Source organism: Nicotiana sylvestris, chromosome 10, assembly GCF_000393655.2.
Source record: "Nicotiana sylvestris chromosome 10, ASM39365v2, whole genome shotgun sequence".
In the NCBI taxonomy this organism is placed as follows: domain Eukaryota; kingdom Viridiplantae; phylum Streptophyta; class Magnoliopsida; order Solanales; family Solanaceae; genus Nicotiana; species Nicotiana sylvestris.
Genome location: NC_091066.1, coordinates 171,323,978 through 171,345,774, shown reverse-complemented (window position 1 = coordinate 171,345,774; position 21,797 = coordinate 171,323,978). Strand labels below are relative to the sequence as shown.

At 36.8% G+C, this 21,797-nt stretch overlaps 1 protein-coding gene across 1 annotated transcript; it reads right to left on the bottom strand.

The window, feature by feature from the left end:
* Positions 1–2,171: 2,171 nt before the first annotated feature.
* LOC104216448 (beta-glucuronosyltransferase GlcAT14A) lies at positions 2,172–6,566 on the bottom strand. The gene is made up of 4 exons (XM_009766484.2): positions 5,598–6,566; positions 3,382–3,457; positions 3,182–3,297; positions 2,172–3,079 (listed from the first exon to the last, which is right to left on the bottom strand). The coding sequence occupies exons 1-4, from the start codon at positions 6,097–6,099 to the stop codon at positions 2,565–2,567; spliced, it is 1,209 nt and encodes a 402-aa protein (XP_009764786.1). The 5' UTR covers positions 6,100–6,566; the 3' UTR covers positions 2,172–2,564.
* Between the last annotated feature and the right edge of the window lie 15,231 nt (positions 6,567–21,797).

Sequence of the window (21,797 nt, the reverse complement as noted above, 5' to 3'; positions counted from 1 at the left end):
TGCTATAGCTTTGTAATTGCTACTTGGTGATTAATAAAATAATTTAGTTACCAAAAAAAAATTAAGGATATTTTAGCCATTTTAATAAAAGAACAACTTATCAACACTTTTTTACCAAACACATCAACTGCTTATTATCAGTTTCAGCATTGTCTATCCAAACACGTAAATGCTTATTCAAAAAATCAGTTTCAGCACTTAAAAATACTTTTCAGTACTTTAAGCTTATCAGCTATTTACAGTCAGCTAATTCAAACGGGCTCTAAATTAGTGACATACAAATCGCATTTGGACAGTATGTGCACATGTTTTGAATGGGAGAAATTCAAAAATAGCCAGATTTACAAGTGGTCATTCAAAAATAGCCACGCTTGCAAAAGTAATCGAAATTTTGCCACTTTTCATGTAAAAATAAATCTGAGCGAAAACACTGTTCAAAATCCGGAAAATACGCCAGTATATTATGCTGGAGTTCCAGCATAAGTATACTTGAACTCCAGGATATTATACTGGAGTTCCAGGATAAGTATACTGGAGTTCCAGGATAAGTATACTGGAACTCCAGCATAATATAATGGAGTTCCAGCATAAGTATACTATAACTCCAGCATAATATACTGGAGTTCCGGCAAAGTATATCGGTCCGGTATAATATGCTGGAAGTTCATACACAAGTGCTCGAATCTCCAGTATATTATGCTGGAACTTTCCGTATGTTGGAGTTCTTGCATAATATGCTGGAAGTTCATATACAGGTGCACCGAACTCCAGTATTTTATGCTGGACCGGTCTCTATTGCAGCAAAATAGTGACTATTTTTCAATAACTTGGCAAACGCTAGTTATTTTTGAATGACCAGTCCGAAAATTGGCCAGCCCGTGCTATTTCTACGTTTTGAATAGTTAATGGACTATTAATTCTCTAGGTTAAACATAAGTGATGACTTTGATCCAATGCTGACCTTTTGCCATTTAATAGAGGAATCGTAATAAAGTAGGCGATTTAAAAGTCGATACATGTGATTTATAAGTTGCAATTTATCGGTCGCGTTCCTAAATGCAATTTATGAGTCGCATTTAGAAATATACTAATAATTCGTGTTCATAAAATTTGATTTATACCTCATTAAATGTGATTTATTAGTCGCATTTTTATGTCTCATCCAATTTCTCCTATTAAATTGTCCTTTTGCTTCTGTATTCGGTTTAGTTTAACACTTTTAACTCTTTGAATGTTGCTTTCATAAACTATTTTTCCCTTCTTTTTTTCTTTAATTCTTTTTTTTTCTTCTGTGTGAGAAACGCTCATGAGGTTCATAGTATTATATAAATAAAAAATATTTTACCCGATTATACAATGTAATTTGCCGAAGGGGTGTCAATTGAGACCCCTTAAATACATGTGGCTACGCTACTACGAAGGAGTACCCAACATATGATAAGGACATTATTTATGTAGGATGTTAGTTTAATGGAGTCGACAACTATGTCTCAATCCCAAGTTAGTATGACCGGCATATTTTGTAGTTTCTTAAAATTTAAAAGCAACGGGAACTCAAAGGTTAATTTTTCAAATGGTCATTTAAATTATGGTTATTTTTACAAATGTCACTAAACTAACTTTTGTCACTTTAAATTATATAGCTTATTACTCTTCCGAGGGAGGAGGATATTAGCAAAAACAAGAAAAAAAATCAGACCTATTAGGACTTGAAAAAAATTCTCAAGTGTTATATGATTTATTCTCATCCGTCTAACCCTTGGTAGGTAATCTCCGTTATCCAACAACAACAACAAATACAGTGTAATCCCACAAACGGGTCTGGAGAGGATAGTGTGTACGCAGACTTTAACCCCACCTTAAAGGTCGAGAGGCTATTTCCGATAGACAGGTAATCTCCGTTATCCCAAATACCTGTAATTGTATCAATCTATTGTTGATAGCTTATAAGTTTATTCACTATCAACACACATACAGAACTTCTCTAAATCAAGAAAAAAAAAATAAGATACACAAAAAAGGATTAGATCATCTATAACCCACAAAAAGAAAAGACCAAACGAATCGCTCAAACATCCAAAAATAGTTACTTTAGATAGCATTTTACCAGACTTCTATAGAACAAAGCATAGCTACCAACCTGAAAACGACGAAAATGTACGATGACTTGGTTCACATAAACCTCAATGGATCTAATTAGACTGCATATAACACAATGTCAAGTAATGATAAACCTCAAACGGCGTACATGTACTAGAAAATGTGAATACTCATTAATGCCTTAAAAAATGAAAACTATAAATGTGGTACAGTGGGAGATTCCTCTTATTGCGCTGGGAGACCGTATATGGTGGCTCTACAACTAATTCGTATGAATGCCACAGCCCAATGTCAATGCTTTTTCAACTTGCAATCTCAAAGTGAACACTAAAGAAGCCGATAACTAGAACGAATCTCCCAAAAAAGAATGTCAACCAAAAATGCATCTAAGCTGAAAGTACGCAAACCTGGTCATCACTCAGAGCCAGTAGAGATAATGGACATTCAAGTCGTACTTTTGCTCGTCATCTACATTGATTTGATTGTGAGCTTAAATCTTGAAGCAGTCTTTGTACAGAATCCTCTAAGTTTTTCACTTGAGGTCCAGGCTTTAAAATGTTGACATCACCCCATCGCGAACAAGGATCCATCCTCCAACTCTTTCGACCAGTGCACCACGCGCCTGGGGTGACTCTATTATGGCTACGTTTAAGGATATTCTGATCAATCATGTCAAGTACCGCCTCGTCGTTATTAAACTGTCTAGCAAATGCAGCTCCACTTTGCGCCATAAGATCGTAATCTGAAGTGTTAAGGAAGAGGGGCTCCATCTTAGGGGGATTATCCCACACCATATATCTCATGTCACTATTAACTGTCGTATTCTTAAACTCCGGTGAATTGCAAACAACGGAATGGAAATAAACTTCTTGTGACAATACTGCATTAGTAAAATACATTAGAAGGGTTCTTGGAAGGTTGTCCCATCCAAAAACACAGAACTCGAGAAATGGTCGGCTCAAGATAACCCAAGGAGAGCCTGTAATTGAATAAATAAGTATATCAATTAGTCATCAATTCAAAAAATAAATACGTAATCTATAAATCCATCAGATAGTAATATGAATGTGAAGAACTCTACCAGTAAAAACTTGGAAAGCCTCAGGCAACGGCCGCTTTTCGGTCGCATAAAAAATTTGCGTCTTCCGTGCTAGGTAAAGCCCTGGATCAACTACAATGGGCTTTATACGTTGACCCCTACAATTCATTAAACGGAAAAAAATTGTTCAAGTTTTTGGACATATATGTAATAAAAAAATTTGAAAACAAGATTTTGCCTACTCTTTCCATCCAAGGTCGCTGGTGTGATCAATGAAATTTAGGTCTCTACTAACAGATGAGAGGACATGAGATAAGTCTGAAAGCAGAGCAGAAACAATGTCGCAGTCAGAAACAATGTCGCAGTCAGAAAAAATGAGCAAGGATGTCAATAAACAGATACTATGCAATCATTATGAAGGCAAGCAGGAGCTAGTATCAAAATTTGTAAACTAGGCAAATTTTCGATTAGACATAGAACTGGTGGTCAATCCTTATCACTCAGCATATATCAGCAGACTATAATGGTCATTTAATTAAGCACAATCGCATGTCCTTTCTTCCTAAATCGCACATTCAAAACCTGTTACTAAAAGACATTATACAATTTTTTAAACCTATTCTACACCCTACTATCCTCCACGACCATCCCATCCCACCAAAAAACGAGGAATTACTCCCTCCGTTCCAATTTATGTGACACACTTTCCTTATTAGTCCGTTTCAAGAAGAATGACACATTTCTATATTTGGAAACAATTAACTTTAGATTTTTCGTTTTACCCTTAATTAGAAGTTTTATAGCCATATGACCTAACAAAGCTTTTACCTTTACGCTTTTAGGACCACAAATTTCAAGTCTTTTTTTCTTAAACTCTGCCGAGTCAGACAACGTCACACAAACTGAAATGGAAGGAGTACTATTTTATCCCCTTCTCATCCAAATAGTTCAGGAAATTTTCAGGAATTTTAATTTTATCCCCTTTTCTTTTAATCAATAGATCAATCAACCGAGCCTCAATCTCAAAGATATTTGGGAATATTCAACTGGGCTTGATTCCTGTTTGCGAAAGTTATGACTTTCTTTTCAGCGATTACACAAGCTCAAAATGAACCATTAGCAAGAACCAATCGAGACTAGTGTTATGCACTTGGCAGGTCTTTTGACATTGAATTATCATCATATAAATAAAGCTACTTTTAGAACTTATGTCTAATTAGTTATTTGGCAAATTACTTTTCTTCACATGCCTTCTACAATTAGGTGCATTACAGATATTTAAATTGACACGAGTGACAAAAACGAAACTTCCATCACAAGATATAGGCCTACCACCAACTTTTAGCAAATAAGGACATGTAAATTTTTACATCCTTCGTTCACCAAAGAGCTAGGGAAAGAAAACAAACTCTAGCTTAGTTTTGATAGCTTTAATATAGGGATAATAGTCAGCAAATAAAGTCAAAATGGCACTGAAACTCTTGCTGCAAATTAACTGGTTTTTCTGAAAATTTATTCAGATTATTACAATTATCTCCTATTGCTTTTTTGAGCCGAGGGTCTCCTGGAAACAGCCTCTCTACCCTTCGGGGTAGGGGTAAGGTCTGCGTACATATTACCCTCCCCAGACCCCACTTGTGGGATTATACTGGGTCGTTGTTGTTGTTGTTGTTGTATTATTACAATTATCGTGTCATCTTATTTTGAGTGAACGGGAGTTGCCAACATCTCATTAGAGGAGCAGAGCAGAACTACCAGCAGGACATGCAAAATCCAACCAAATTATCCTGACTAGTTATTCCAAAGAGAACTAAACCATGAAATATCACAAGAATGAGAACTGTCATATAATTATACGGACACTAATTAATAGATTGTTTCTGACTTTAATCACCACTCCTATACCAGAAAAACACAATGTTCCATGTTGAATAAGCTTGATCCAGAAAGTTAACCACAAACCTAACTTACACTTAGAGACAAATTTCACTACTGGACACTAATCCAGTTGGCAACATAATATAAGTCAATAATACAACAAATTGAGATCCAAAATTCAAAATCTCTATCTTCACACACAGCTCACATCTGAACAACAACAACCCAGTTGAATCCCACAAGTGGAGTCCAGGGAGGGTGGTGTGTACATAGACCTTACCCCTACCCTGAGGTTGTTTCCGATAGACCCTCAGCTCAAAAAAAGAGAAAAGACAGCTCATATCTGAACCTTAAATCAAAATTCAAACCCCACAAACAGCTCCTATATGGAAACTTATCTCATCCATAAAGACAAAAAATTGAAGCTTTAAGCAAAATTATAAGTCTCAAAATTCAAAAACCCGCGAACCTTTTCAGCAATAATGAGCTTCTACTTTATCAATTAGTCAAAAATAAACACAATTATGAACAAAACAATAACCAATTAAGCTGGAGCAAAAACTGAAATAGCTATACATACCATCTTGAGTAATCAAAGGATAATCAGAGGCACTTAGATTAACAAACCAATCCCATCCACCATCCATCTTCAACAAAATCGCGACCGCCCTAAGCATTGCTGCTATATTAGTTGAACCCATATAAGTAACTGGATCAGGCTTTCCAACTACATCTACATTCCCAAAAGCCTGAATTGCAGGCACAGATTTCACTAACATCCCGAGCTTTCGCCTTTCCTCTTCACTCCCATCTAGACCAATGTGCAACAAGTACCTATTCCTAGGATGATACACAGCTAATAAAAGCCTAAAAATCCTATCACTATCACCTCTTCCACCTGAAATATAGTATCCAAAGGCCGGGGGATGACCCGGCCCGTGATGCACAGGAGTAGCAAATCTCCTGTGCAATGAAAATGCATAATAAGATGAGCTAAAACCTGAAATTGACGACAAGAATATGAGAAATGATACAAAGGCTGCACAAAACAGTGCATATAGCCATTTTTTCTCAGCTCCCATCTTATAGCATGAGGAAAAAAAATTGGAAAATTTTCAAGATTGAAACTTTTTCCAAAATTCTGATCTGGGGTTGGATTTTTTTGTGAAAAAAACGATTTCTTGGTATTATTGGGTTTATGAATCTTTAGATAAAAATGGGTTCTTTTGAGATCCCCTTAAGAAATAGTAATAAATTTCCTCAAAATCAAGAATTTTATCTCAAAAAAAATGAGTTTTTTGAGATCTTTGATACAGTGAAAATATTTCACTCAAATCAAGAAACTTTTCTGACAAATTCACTGTCAAAATGGTATATATCATGAAAAAAATTACTCTCAAGAGTATTTTTCTGATATGGAAAAAACTGGAAATTGTGGAAATTTTCCTGATTTAGGATTAGGGTTTGAAGCAGGTGGGTATATAAGTTTAAAAAGAAGAAGAGAAACAAAGAAAAGAGTAAGATCAGAAATGGAAGCAAAGTTTCTTCTTTTTAATTATTCCTATTTTAATCTATTTAACTATACAAATAAAAATAGTACTATTTGTAATAGAGGATTTGATTGTATTACTCGCAGATAAGAGCGTGAGAACACGGTAAGGAGGATTGGATAGAGCTGTGTGAATGACGTGCTTAAGTAGCGCGTTCGAGTGTGATGAATCTGAGACATATTCTATTATTGTCACAGGTAAATTTATTCATCTGCTTTTCTTGTCTTGGTTTTTGTTAGAACTTTGGGAGTTGGAGCTTAAAATAAACTTTATATTTTTTTTTAATTATAAATAAATTGGAATTCTCACTGCCTAACATCGAGTGGTATGATAAGATATTTGGCATTTCATCAATTTTAATTAGACATTTTCGGGTTCGGTTGGAAACAAGTTATCACGTAATTAATTATATCGAGATTAGTTATCTCATCCTCTCGTGAGAATAAAAAAATAATACAATCCTGAGATAATTAATCTCGGGATTAATCATACCACCATTTTATTCCAACCAAACATACGATAAACTCATCTCAAATCTAATCTCGGGATTAATTATCTCTTATCCCTCGTACCAAACGATTCGGATTTCAATAGATGATTTCTTGATATAGAATATCTTGCCCCCTTAGGGGTCGATTGGTTGGGAAATAAGTTATCCCATATTAATTATCCCGGGATTAGTTATTCCACCCTTCCACATGGATAAAAAATACTACAATCTCAGGATTAATTATACCATGATTTTATCCTAATCAAACGCGAGATAAACTCATCTCAAATTCTAATCATGGAATTAATCTCAAATTTAATCTCGGGATTAATTATCTCTTATCCCTCGTACCAAACGAGCCCGTCGAATTTCAATAGATGATTTCTTGATACAGAATATCCTACCCCTTAGGGATCGATTGGTTGAGAAACAAGTGATCCAATATTAATTATATCGGGATTAGTTATTCAACTCTCCCATATGGATAAAAAACACTACAATCTCGGGATTAATTATACCACAATTTTATTTCAACCAAACACGAGATAAACTTATCTCAAATTCTAATCCTGGAATTAATTATTTTTTATCCCTCATACCAAACGAGCCCTTAGTTACCTTAACAGGTTTGCTTGGTGTCTGATCAGTGAGTTATGAATATCGAATGCTTAAATAAAAATAAATTCAAAAAAATATTGATTGTTCCCCCTTTTTCTTTTTTGGTAAACACCATTATCGAAGGAGGAATAGTGAGAAATTTGGAATTTTTACAAATGATACTATCCTTTTACTATTATTAAGAGTGATTCAATCTTAACAATTTTGGGAAATAGTGTATGGACCAAAAAGAAAGAAAAAAAAAACAGATTTTAATTTGCTTGACTAATCAAATTAGTTTATGACATTGAAACATTTATAACCTTGAATGGGATCACCTAACATGAATTATCAAAGTAATGTATTTAATGTCATATTCTATTTTTTATGATTGGTTTGATTTATTATGTTCATATGAGAACGTCAATATATTTAGTATATTTCTTAATCATTTTTTTTCTGTTGACGGAACATCTTAAAATTCTTCTTAGTTAGTGAAATTTGTATTTATGATATGTATTGTTAATGATTTAAAGTCTATCTCAATGCCATGAATGGATAATAATAAGATCGATGTCATGACAGTATTTTTCAATTAATGTTATTCATCATTTTCTTTTCGTAAAAATAATACTTAAAACCTTTTCTATTATTAACACGACAAATATCTTTTGTAAATTGTATACAGTAATATCAAATGTAATCCAATTAATTTTTTAGCATTTATACTTTAAGATAGAATAGCGTTTCCTAGACTTATGTGTTTGTATTTGGTATGACATAAGTTATTGTTTTGATAAATATATTTAAAAATTATTTATTTATTGAAAAACAATTTTTAAAAAATGCATATCGGTGTACAACATGGTGTCAAAAGCATATGTAGAAAACTTGGGTTTGTATTTTACCGCTAATCTGTCACCCATTAATAAAAAAGAATTTTACGTGCTTGATCATGATGAGATGATCGAACATGCTGTAACAACTTTTCACTTTTTAGTAAAAAATATTTTTTCTAAAACTAATTTTTGGTAATCAAATAACAGAAAATTACGACTAAATTTTCCATCATAACGAAACACATATAATATATCTTTCATTTTTTCCTCAACGATATTCATTTTTTTTTGTAAAATACGAGTCAAGAATATTCTGTAGTTCTTATTAAATCGTCAAGATTCTTAATTAACTTGTAACTTGAATGGATGAGCTAAAATAATTATTGAATAATTAAATAATTAATCTTCTCTAGTGGTACCATGTGCCTAAATTTAGCCCCCCAATAACTTCAAGTTAGGTTTACGAAAAGGATGGGATTTATGTTCCTAGCATAGTACGAATTTCCAATATTATATACAATTATATTTACTGATCCAAGCTAATATTTTTAGAGTTCGTGAAGTTTAAGAAATGTGGGAATTATTATTAATTAATTTAGAAAGTCAAAGAGGCATTTGCTTGAACAATTTCACAAACATAGTTTGCCAAAAAAATTGAGTGTTTATGTTATCTGTTTAAGCTGCTTTTCTATTAAAAATAAATAAATAAATAACTTTGACCTTTTCAAACTTAATTTTAAAAATGTTTCAATAATTAATTTACAAAAATTTTAAAAAATGAAAACAAGCAAATTTTAAAATAATGAAAAATTGGTAATAAAAAGTAGAAAGAGGATAAAAGAAACCGATCGAGTTGATATTATTATAAATTAGTTTTTGGCTGAAGTAAAGTTATGGATTGCCTTTGCCATATTTCGAAAAAGTAAAGACAATAAATGTAAGGCTTTGACTAACGAAGGGAGTCATAGATTACCTAACAATATGGAAAAAAATTAAAGTCTTCCACCATATTGTCAAAATTAGGAAGAAAAAGAAAAGAAGAACAATAAAGAATTCCTCGGTATATGAGCATCTCTTTTATATTATCTTTTACTCGTCTCTTATAAAATAATGAGTAGTATTTAAAATAAAAATTTTATGTGCAAAACATTATGAATTAACTTAACCACTTAACTTTTTGGATTTGAAAAATAATATTTTCATAGTCATTTGGATGAGACAATGAATTCTCTGGATCTTAAATTGACGGCCACATATACGACGAAGCAATGAATTTCCTCAAGGGTGTTCAAATTTAAAAGAAGTGAAAAAAAAATTTCGACAAAAGGTGTTCAATATGTGTTATATACCTATAAAACGTAATAATTTACCTATACATACAGTGTAATTTTTCGACGAATGGTAGTCAGTTGACCACCCTTACAAGCATGTGGATTCGCCCGTGATTGCATGTATTATTAAAACATTAAAATTGATATGTTGAACTATTAGTCTTTCCTAGAAATAAAAACGTTACTTAAAAATGGACATCGATTATTCGATTGAATTATAGATAAATCAATTTCAGTTTAAACTAAAAAGCAAGTTTAAATCAAAACAAATCTTGATTTTAAAACTTTCAATCACTGCATAAACCTTGTTATCTTCTTAGATTTTTTATTTTGGTTTTGTTGTCATATTTTGTTTGTTTTTTTAGTGTAACAATCTGGCCGGTCGTTTTGAGTATTTTAGCCATGTTCCCATATTTATTGCCTCGTCTATGTTATACTGTGATTATGTGACTTTGCTGGGTAGTTGGTTTGGTTTCGGGTGAGGTTCAAAATGAAATGGGACACTTAGTCCCAAAGTTGGAAGCTTAAGTTGAAAGAGTTGACCGGAGTTTGACTTTTGTGTAGATGATTCCAGAATGGAGTTTTGACGGTTCGATAGCTTTGTATGGTGATTTTGGACTTAGAAGCGTGCTCGGATATTGATTTGGAGGTCCCTAGGTCGTTTTGGCTTGGATTGGTGAAAGTCAGAAAGTTGAAAGTTTGAAAATTGAGAAGTTTGACCGAGAGTTGACTTTATTGATATCGCAGTCGGATTCCTATTCCGGTAATTGAAACAAGTATGTTGTGTCATTTATGGCTTGTTTGCAAAATTTGAGGTCAATCAGAGTTGGTTTGATATGAATCGGCGTTAGTTTTGAAAGTTGGATGTTCATGGTTTCAATAGGTTTGAATTGGGTTGCGATTATAGAATCAATGTTGTTTGATGTGTTTTAGGCCTCGAGTAGGTTCGCTATGTGTTTTGGAACTTGATGGTATGTTCGGACAGGGTCCCGGGGCACCAAATGTAAATCAAATTGAAATCGGTTTCATTTTGGACTTAGTTGATTGCTGAAGGCTGCTGAAGTTCTGGTGTCATCGCACCTGCGATGGGCTTACCGCAGGTGCGGACATGCAAGTGTGATTGGATTATCACATAAACTAATTTTGAGTAGGCTGGGGAGGATCGCAAGTGCGGTCAAGCTTGCGCAGAAGCGAGCCATTGAATGCATAAGCGGGTGGTGACCGTAGAAGCAAAAAGTTCTGGCTTAATGAGAAGCCGCACCTCTGATTGGATTTTTCGCAGGTGCGAAGCCCAGAAGCGGCTCTTGGTTCACATATGTAGAATCACTAGACTAATAAGGGGCAGATCGAGGGTTTGTTCCCATTTTTCATCTTTTGAGTTAGACACCTCGGTTTTGGGCGATTTTGAGAGAGATTTTCAACAAGTTGATCGGGCTAAGTGATTTTAACTCGGATTTGACTATTATACATCAATCCATCATTGTTTTTATCATTTAATTAGTGTTTTGAGTTGGAAAAATTGAAAAAATTTGTAAAAACTTCATAAGCTATATTTTGAGGATTTGAAGGTCGATTTGAGGTCAGAATTGAATAATTTTAGTATTGTTGGGCTCGTTATTGAATGGGTGTTCGGATTTTGTAAGCTTTGGTCGGATTCCGAGACACAGGCCTGGGGTTAACTTTTTGAGTTGACCTTTTAATTTTCTTTAAAGATTGCAACTTTGTTATTCGAAATAGTTTCCTATGATTTGTATTTATGGTATAAAGTTATTTTGGCTAAATTCGAGCAATTTGGAGTAGGATATTCGCGGAAAAGGCTTACTAGTGGATTGAGTTAGCGTGTTGAGATAAGTATCTTGCCTAACTTTGTGGGGGAGGGGGGTTACCCCTTAGGATTGGAGTTGTTTTGTGTCATTTGTGGTTCGTAAAAACCGTGTACGCAAGGCGACGAGTGGGTACACAGGCTATATGTGGTAATTGACTGGTTTAAGCTATGTAGATTCTTTTCATGACTTTAATCGAATTATCATAACCTGTTATATCCATCATCGTTAATCCATCCTTACATGTTTTATTTAACATTGTTATTACTTGTCCCATCTCTAACTTGTTATCCTTTACATGTTTAGTTGAAGTTATTGTTTCCTTTTTGCCTTGTTAATTATTTTACTGTTGATTTACCTATTTCTTGAAATATCTTATTGTTGAGTTTTGGTGTTTAAGTTGTAAAAGCCGTGATCACATTGAGGCAAAGTTGTAAATTGTTGAAATACCATTCTGGTTGAGCTATTCACTTTCAGTTGCTATTATTGAGACTCTTGTACACATTGTGGTTGAGCCATGGACTATTTGTTGTGAAAACATTTATGTTGTTGATTCTTTTGGCAAGTTTGTGGTATTTGGGCACTTGAGGTGCGAGGTGTGATATTGATACGCATGCGGTGGTATAAGGATAAGGGTTGATACGCATGCAGTGAGATACTGGGTTTGATACCCGTGTTGCTAGTAAGGGAACTACTTGACCCATACGGTATGATAAGGCGGGCTAAAACACATGTAATTATTTCGGGAAAAATAATTTTCAGAACTAAATGTAAGGTTGCCGCGGTGATATAAGAAAAGATTTTGATTGTAATTGTGAAATGAGACTACGAGGCGATTGTCACGACCCAAATCCCGGTCGTGATGGCGCCCAACACACTATTAGGCAAGCCCGACCATTATTCAACACTTAACCCAATTTATCAAAAATAGCGGAAAGAAATACCAATTAAGCAAGATTAAAGTACTGAAGAATTAACAAAATACACAATATAATCTCACTAGGACCTGATGTCAGGAATCTGAGCCTCTAGAATACAGAATATCATCCTAATACATGGTATATCCAAAGTCTGATAATGCGGAAATAAAGAGATAGGATAAGAGGGAGAAGATCAATGGCTGCGAACACCGTGCAGCTACCTCGATACTCCCAGAAGCTGGATCTGCTGATCAACTGGATCTACTGAGCCTGAGACTGCCCTGGATCTGCACACAAGGTGCAAGGAGTAAAGTGAGTACTCCGACCCAGTGAGTAATAAAAGTAACTACAGTCCGAAGATAAGAAAATCCAGTAAATACACAAAGTAAGCTAAAATCCAAATATACAGCAACATATGGAACTGAGCAGCTAAACAACAGTATAAATAGAAATACATGAATGCAATGCAATGCATATGATGGTACATTCCAGTACCCACTGCGGCGTGCAGCCCGAGCCATCCATATTTATTTATCGTCGACGGCGCTCACTGGGGGTGTGTACAGACTCCGGAGGGGCTCCTACAGCCCAAGCGCAATATCTTGGTCAGTCATTGTTACCTGACCGGTCAGCCATTGTTACCTGACCAATTTATATCATACAGTGCCATTGTTACCACTGTTCAAGTATATCATCCAGTGTCATTGTTACCACTATTTCAAGTATATCACACAGTGTCATTGTTACCACTGTTTCAAGTATATCACACAGTGTCATTGTTACCACTGTTTCAAGTATATCACACAGTGTCATTGTTACCACTGTTTCAAGTCACTTTATAATCAGTCCAGAAAATAATATAATAAGCCCCTTGGGCATTTACAAAACAGAAGTTCCCAGCCCGGAATACATTTAAAAATATCATTTAAGTTTTCAACACTTAGAATTATGGCTGAGTTTGCAAAACAGCATTTAAAACCTTGGACTAAAATTAAATGATATGCAAATCATGCTAAGCAGTAATATCAATCCTCGAAGGATTTTACAAATCGGCACAAGGCCCCAAACATGGCATCAAGCCCCGTAATATCAATGAAGTATGTGTATCAATCACCAGTATAGTATAAACATCACACGGGATGGACCAAGTCATAATCCCCAATAGTATCTGACCCCGCACTCGCTATGGAGTGCGTGTCACGCCTCAATATAGCGTTACGATGTGAAAGTTCGGGGTTTCAAACCCTCAGAACAGCATTTACATCTATTACTCACCTCAAGACGGCCAAAAGTCTATTCCGCGATGCCCTTTCCTTTCGAATCGACCTTCTCGCGCGTTGAATCTTGCCAAAACCACTAGGAATATATTACAATAGGCTAAGGAAATATAACTCAATCGAAAAGACTCGAAAAATATCGAAAATCACGAAATTTGCAAAACCCGAGCCCCGGGCCCACTTCTCGAAAAATTACTAAAGTCATATCACCGGATTCCTCGTCTCGCCACGAGTCCGTACATATAAAATTTACTAAAATCGGAGTTCAAATGACCCCTCAAATCTTCATTTTAGAATTTCAATTTCAAGCCCTAATTTCTTATAATTTGGCTATGTTTTCATGGATTTCAAGGATGATTCTTCAATAAAATCATGTATTTAACTCATAAAACTTACCTCCAATCGATCTTAGTTGAAACTCCCTTCAATCCCCGTCCAAAAGCTCTCAAAATGACTGAAAATGGTGGAAAAATGACCCAAAATCGAATATAAACTCACTGCCCAGATTTTTCGCAATTACTGTTCACGCGCGCGGAACTGTTCACGCGCGGGTTACTGTTCACTGCTGCTAAAAAAATGCACCAACAGCCAATTTAAATTGCAGCACAGCCATTTTTCACTAAAATGGCTCTAACTCCATCATACGAACTCAGAATTAGACGATTCTTGTTCCTATGAGTCACAAATAATAATACGAACACAACCCTTCAATAGAAACTCAATTCGGAGCTCATTTGCCCAGTGCGATATCCATTTCGCTCGTTAAACAATTACTCATGTTTCGCGTAAAAAACCTAATCGCGACTTGATGAAATTAGATAAAAATTTCCAGATCAATCCTATAATTCATTATCAAAATTCTGGAAGTCTCGGAATCAAATTTGGATCTCTAGAACTAAAAATGAACCTTTAGATCATTACATTTATGCTCAAAACGGCAAAAATCTTCCAAAAACTCTTCCAAAATTTGTCCGAGCCTCATGGGATCCCAACAAAGTATACTAACAAGTCCCATAATATGACACAAACTTAGTTGTTCCTTCGAATCACCAAAAACAACGCAAAAATACTAAATTCACCACGGATTCAAGCCTATGAACTTTGAAACTTCAAATTTTCACATCCGATGTCGAAACACGTCAAAACTAGTCCGAATGATCTCAAATTTTGCAGACAAGTCCAAAATAACATAACGAAGCTACAGCAACTCTCGGAATTTCATTCCGAGCCTCGGATCAAAATCTTACCTATCAACCGGAATTCGCCAAAATACTAACTTTGCCGATTCAAGCTTAATTCTACACCGGTCATCACAAAAATATTCCGGACACACTCCTAAGTCCCAAATCACCTAACAAAGCTATCCGAACCATAAAATTCGCATTTCGAGTGCTCTAACACATAAGTCAATATCCGATTGACTTTTCCAACTTAAGCTTCCTTAAAAGAGACTAAGTGTCTCAAACCTTACCAAAATCATTCAGGAATGACTTCAAATTTTGCACACAAGTCACATTCGACATTATGGACTTGCCCCAACTTTCAGAAATCGCATTCCGACCCCGATATCAAAATTTTCACTTCCGGTCGAATTTTCTCAAAAACCTTCAAATTTCCATATTTAGCCAAACGGCTCCAAAATGACCTACGGATCTCCGAATTCACTTCCGATCGCGCTCCCAAATCCAGAATCACCATACAGAGCTACTCCCAGTCTCGAAATTCCAAACGGACATCAAAACACTGAAATGCATTTTAAGCCAAACTAATGCAATTTCTTCTAAAATGCTATCTTCCACAATAGGCGCCAAAACGCTCCCGGGTTATTCAAAACCCAATCCGGGCATACGCCCAAGTACGAAATCATCATACGAACCTGCTGGAACCTTCGGATCCGAATTCCGAGGTCTTTTACTCAAAATTCCAATCCTAGTTCATTTCTTCAATTTTAAGCTTTCAAAATGAGAATTTCCATTTAGATTTGACTCCAAACTTCCTGAATTTTAATTCTGACCATACACTCAAGTCAATATACCCGAGATGAAGCTGCTCATGGCCTCAAACTGCTGAATGACGCACCGAAGCTCAAAACACCGATCGGGTCGTTACAGCGATATCCAGTTATGATTCTTGTTGTTATCTTTCATTTACCTCCCTTATATTGTCGCATTATTTCCTTGATGTTTTTATTATGCGTTCCTTCCTTGTTGTATTTGTCACACCTCCTTTTTCCGCACCCCGTGGGGCGCAGGGGAGTTTTTCCAATTAAAGGACAATCGAAACGGGATTTGTTTATTTATTTCAGAGTCGCCACTTGGGAGATTTAGAGTGTCCCAAGTCACCAATTTTAATCCCGAATCGAGGAAAAGAATGACTCTATATTACAGTCTGCATACCAGAAATCCGGATAAGGAATTCTGTTAACCCGGGAGAAGGTGTTAGGCATTCCCGAGTTCCGTGGTTCTAGCACGGTCGCTTAACTGTTATATTTGGCTTATTTATCTGATTTTAAATATGAACTTATGTGCAAACTTTATCTTTCAACCGCTTTTATCATTTACTGTTATTTTTATCAAGAATTGCAATGTTATAAAATGTATCTCGAACCACGTTACAATCAATGTACCTGTGGTCATCGACACACTTTGACTCCGTTGAGATTTGGATTTGGGTCACATCAATGTGCACCCGAGTTTAAGGAAATTAAATTATTAAAGGCGCGCCTAAAGTGACTAGCGTATTTATTTTGGGTAAGACCGTGAAATTTTACTGAACGGTCCATCCCGAATTCTAAGTATTTTATATGTAGATACATTTAGAGGGCCCCGCACTTTGTACATTCTTGTTTGTCGAGGCTCATCTCATTCCTTATGAAAAGAATTTGCAACGTCATGGAAATGCATCTCAGACCACGCCACAATCAATGTACCCGTGGTTAGAGACACATTTCGATTCCGTTGAGATTTGGATTTGGGTCACATAAATGTGCACCCGAGTTTAAGGAGATAACATTATTAAGTACGCGCTTAAAGAGACTATCGCGTTATTATTCTGGGAGGGCCGTGAGATTTGCTAAACGACCCATCCTGGAAACTGAATGCTTCGATAATATACATTTAACGAGGGCCCCGCCGCTTGCGCGTTTTTATTTATTTTTGTCGAGGCTCATCTCGTTCTTATTTTAAAAGGATATCCTATAGCAACTACGTTTCTTGTCGCGTTTGTCTCTACTAATTGAAAATGGTAGATAGTCCTAGTTAATTATGTGCTTGCAAGTTATCTATAACAACATTTAGAAAAGCTTGAAAATCAGAGATGAGGCTGCGTGCACAGTCAGCCGAACAAATAATCACGGGCCCAAATCCAGCCCATGCGTGATAGGCCAGACCTGGGCCACTGCTTGTTCGATGCGGTCCTGCTTGGTCTGTTTTGACCTAGGCTCGACCTTCATGAGGTTGAGGCCCTGAATTTGTGTTCTTTGTTTTAAAGGTGTGGTTTATCAATTATAATAAGGCAGTTTATCAAAAGAAATGAACTTAGCTAACAATGGATAGCTTCATGCTTGGCATGTATTAAAGAATATGCTACACGATTAGACTAAGTCTAAGATACAACCCAATGCATTGGGAATACTTTTAACTAGCAGCATACATATACAAACTGATATTCAATTACCATGCATTGATATCTACTAGGCGTGCAAGCTACTTCCAGCATCCAAACAAGAATAGAACTATTCTACATTGCATGATATTTAATGTAACAATCTATGTATAAAAAGACATTCTTCAGGTCTTTTCATTTGTATTCATGCTCAATTTTCCAATTACATCTGACAGTGTATTAGGTGTGTACCTGGTATAGAGAACAAAAAGAAGAAAGGAATGGTCAGTCGGGCAGTATGCCACAAACACAGCAGCAGCAGATGCACAGCAACAGCACAACAACAAACCAACAACCACAAGTGTTTTCCACAGTCCATAGACAAACAGCAATAATTCTCAGAACAAGGAGAACCAGCAGATGATCGAGTACCAAACAAACAATCCCAGGAAAGAGTAAGGAAACAACAGGAGGGACAAAGTGTTCAATGCAGCAAACCAGCAGTTTGACAATCACAAGCACCTCAGTCAGTGCCAAAGAAACAGAACTTGGCCAAGACAGCTTGACCAATATGAACTCTTATATAGCTCTCAGACAGTGTTTGGTTACAGTGTTTTACTGAAATTTTCTTATGTTTTCAGTCTTTTTCTTTAAACTCACCAGACCTCTCTCAAGACTAAAAATTCCAGCCTTTTTTTTTAAGTTCTAAAATGGCCTATTTATAAGCCAAACGACCCAGTGCAGCCAAGCTGCCTGGATCCTGCCAGTTGCAATCTGCCCATACCCCTTAACTCATGCTTAAGCATCTTTTGGTGCCAGCCCTTTGCTCCCCACGCCTGGCTTATTCTTTAATCAGGAGTTATGGGCTCATTTTATTATTCATTTTAAAACTCATACTCTTGTGTCTTGTTCCCCATTGGTATTAATTTAATCTTAATTAGTACCCTACTTGTCAGCTCATTTAAACTAATCATTTTTGTTCTTTTCAAACCCCAGACTACCCCTGTTAGCCCTTGATTATTACTGTCCTGCATCACTGCAGCCTCAGGACATTTTGAACTTCTGAAAGTTCCATTTCAGAACTGCCCTAGCCTGGTCCTTTTAATTGTTTACAATGCAGTTACAAACTAGCATTCATAGATAATGTCCAACATTCAAATCACAATACAGGTCCATTCAGTCAAGTGAGGTTGTACATATTAGAATATTTGAACATTCAGTCGTAGGAAGTTAATCGACGACATTTATCAGGTCGACTATACTAATTATAACAAGTAATAATCAGTCGCTCATATAAACAATACGTTCAGGGACCTAAAGGGCTTCGGACAACTTTGGTCAATCACTGGGAACCTATATAAGTTAACTTATTTGACGATTAATCTAATCGACGAACATGTATGTCACAGAGTACATTCAGAACACACACATAGAAAATCAATCGACCAAATAAAAGGTCTTTGCTAGAGATGGAAGAAAACAGAAAAAAATAACAGACAATAACAAATAATCACAACAAAAAATCATGCTGACAAACTCAACCAAAACTAAAAAGGAGAGAGGACACTTACTGGGGAAGTTTAAACCGAAATGACCCAAGTCCGACTTAGCTTTGACCATTTGAGGCTGAACAAATTTTAACTAGGGTGTTCTCACATGAGAACACCTTGGTCAAGATCCATTAAACCTCAAAACCCCTTTCAAGACCGGCCGGATTTCCCAGGTGCATGTGTTCTAAGGTCTGGATTTTCAGATCTGGTTTTTTAGGAGTTGTGGGTAGATTCGGACCAAACCAAGTCTGGTTTGGTCACGAGAAGGGTCCGGGGAGTGTCTGGTATGAAGATAGGGTGGTTTGGTATAGGTCCGGGTTCGACTCGAATCTTCAAATGAAGATTCGAGACGAAGGAAGGTGATTCGAGGCTAGGGGGTAACAGATCCATGTTCAGGAGAGTGAGGGGGTCTTAGGGTGTTCAGGAGGTGGTCACCGGCGTTCGTGCCGCCGGGCTCTGGTGAAAGGGAAACTGGGGCGGCTGCTAGGGTTTGGGGGGCTTCAGTGTTTGGTGAAGACGATGAGTGGAGGGGGGTTCGGATAGGGGGCGTGGGATACGATAGAAGGCTTATATACGGGGAGGCTGATTCAATCCTGGCCGTTGGATTGATTACAATTGATGGCCAGGATTGGGGAAGCTTAACCATACGGTGCCGTTTGGTTAAGTAGGGGGTCGGTTAAAATGGGAACGGGTCGGGTCATGAGGGCCAATAAAGGCCATCGGATCAATGGAAATGAACGGCTCAGATTAACCATCCCTGAAATGACGTAGTTTTGGTGTTGAACTACGTCGTTTTGATGGCCTGGGGAATGGGTCGCTTGGGCTGCTGACTTGGGCTGCTGACTTGGGCTGCTTTTGGGCTTAGAATATTCAAAACAAACAGGCCCAAGTCCGGTTAATCTTGCACTCTTTTCTTTTTGTTCTTTTTTCTAATTTTAAAAATTAAATAAATAAAAATAATAAAAACTGACATTAAAACAATCATTAATTTAAACCTTTAACACAGTTATCACACACATATTGAAATATTTAAGTAGGTTTAAATCACAACCTAGATGCATTTCATATTTTTTGTGGATTTTCTTTTAACGACCGAATTACGGTTTGATTACCATGACAGACATACTTTGTATTTTGATTGATAGCATCAAATGTAACATGGACCGAACCACCAATGACTGACAACACGTGTCACGAACAATCGAAAAATCGTACAGCGGAGTCGTTTGTCACTATTTTTGTTTTCTTTTGGAGCGATTGCTCGTAAAGCAAAAATCACGTGCTTACAGCTGCCCCTCTTTGCACGGGGACACGAAGGGTTTTCGCGCAAAGATAAAGCGGGCGATTTTTGCTCGTCCGAGTACTCCGTGTGAAGCATTTTTTGAAAAAGATTTGACCGAACCTTTGCTTCAGAGGTTTCCTACATATCCTGGGCTGAACAGGAATCAGGTCAATGTAGTTTGGGAAATTTTGGTAGCTGGGACTACCATGTGATTGTAGTGCTCGCCGCTGTTGTGCGCCGTTGCATGCTGCTGTAGGATGCTACCGCTCACCGATCTCCTTGTTACATTGTTCTAAAAGGAAAAACAAGAAGCTAAGCTAGACTATGGATCATGAGATCTCATCCATCTTCAACTTGTTCTTGTTGCCTTGCTTTCTTGTCGGCTAACGCTTTCCTCTGATTGCCCTTATTTTGTGAACTTGGGAGATGATGCTGGTCCTTCGCCTTTTCTAAATGCCAGTTTTCATCACTTTGCTTGACTCGCTGGGAACATGCCCTCTTCTTCAAGCCTTTCAATTGTTTCTTCGGTGGTATGACTTTTTCATCAAAATTGTTATGTTGAGCATGCTATAATGTTCCCCAGACTGCTCCTTTTGATACGCATTCCTTCTTCCTTTTGAATCGCGCGCTTGCTTTTGCAGCCTTCTACTTCTCGGTGCTGGGGATTTTATTGTTTCCTGCTTGGGGATCTCCGTTGTAACCTTCAGTCTTCAGGTGGGGTTGCTGATTCCAAAATCTAGAGCTAAAAGTATTCCCGCATTATGCTGGTGGGCGACCTAGAACTTAAAAGTATTCCCGCATTTTACTGGTGGGCGACCTAGAACTTAAATATATTCCCGCATTTTACTGGTGGGCGACCTAGAACTTAAATGTATTCCCGCATTATACTGGTGGGCGACCTAGAACTTAAATGTATTCCCGCATTATACTGGTGGGCGACCTAGAACTTAAATGTATTCCCGCATTATACTGGTGGGCGACCTAGAACTTAAATGTATTCCCGCATTATACTGGTGGGCGACCTAGAACTTAAATGTATTCCCGCATTATACTGGTGGGCGACCTAGAACTTAAATGTATTCCCGCATTATACTGGTGGGCGACCTAGAACTTAAATGTATTCCCGCATTATACTGGTGGGCGACCTAGAACTTAAATGTATTCCCGCATTATACTGGTGGGCGACCTAGAACTTAAATGTATTCCCGCATTATACTGGTGGGCGACCTAGAATTTAAATGTATTCCCGCATTATACTGGTGGGCGACCTAGAACTTAAATGTATTCCCGCATTATACTGGTGGGCGACCAAGAACTTAAATGTATTCCCGCATTATACTGGTGGGCGACCTAGAACTTAAATGTATTCCCGCATTATACTGGTGGGCGACCTAGAACTTAAATGTATTCCCGCATTATACTGGTGGGCGACCTAGAACTTAAATGTATTCCCGCATTATACTGGTGGGCGACCTAGAACTCAAATGTATTCCCGCATTATACTGGTGGGCGACCTAG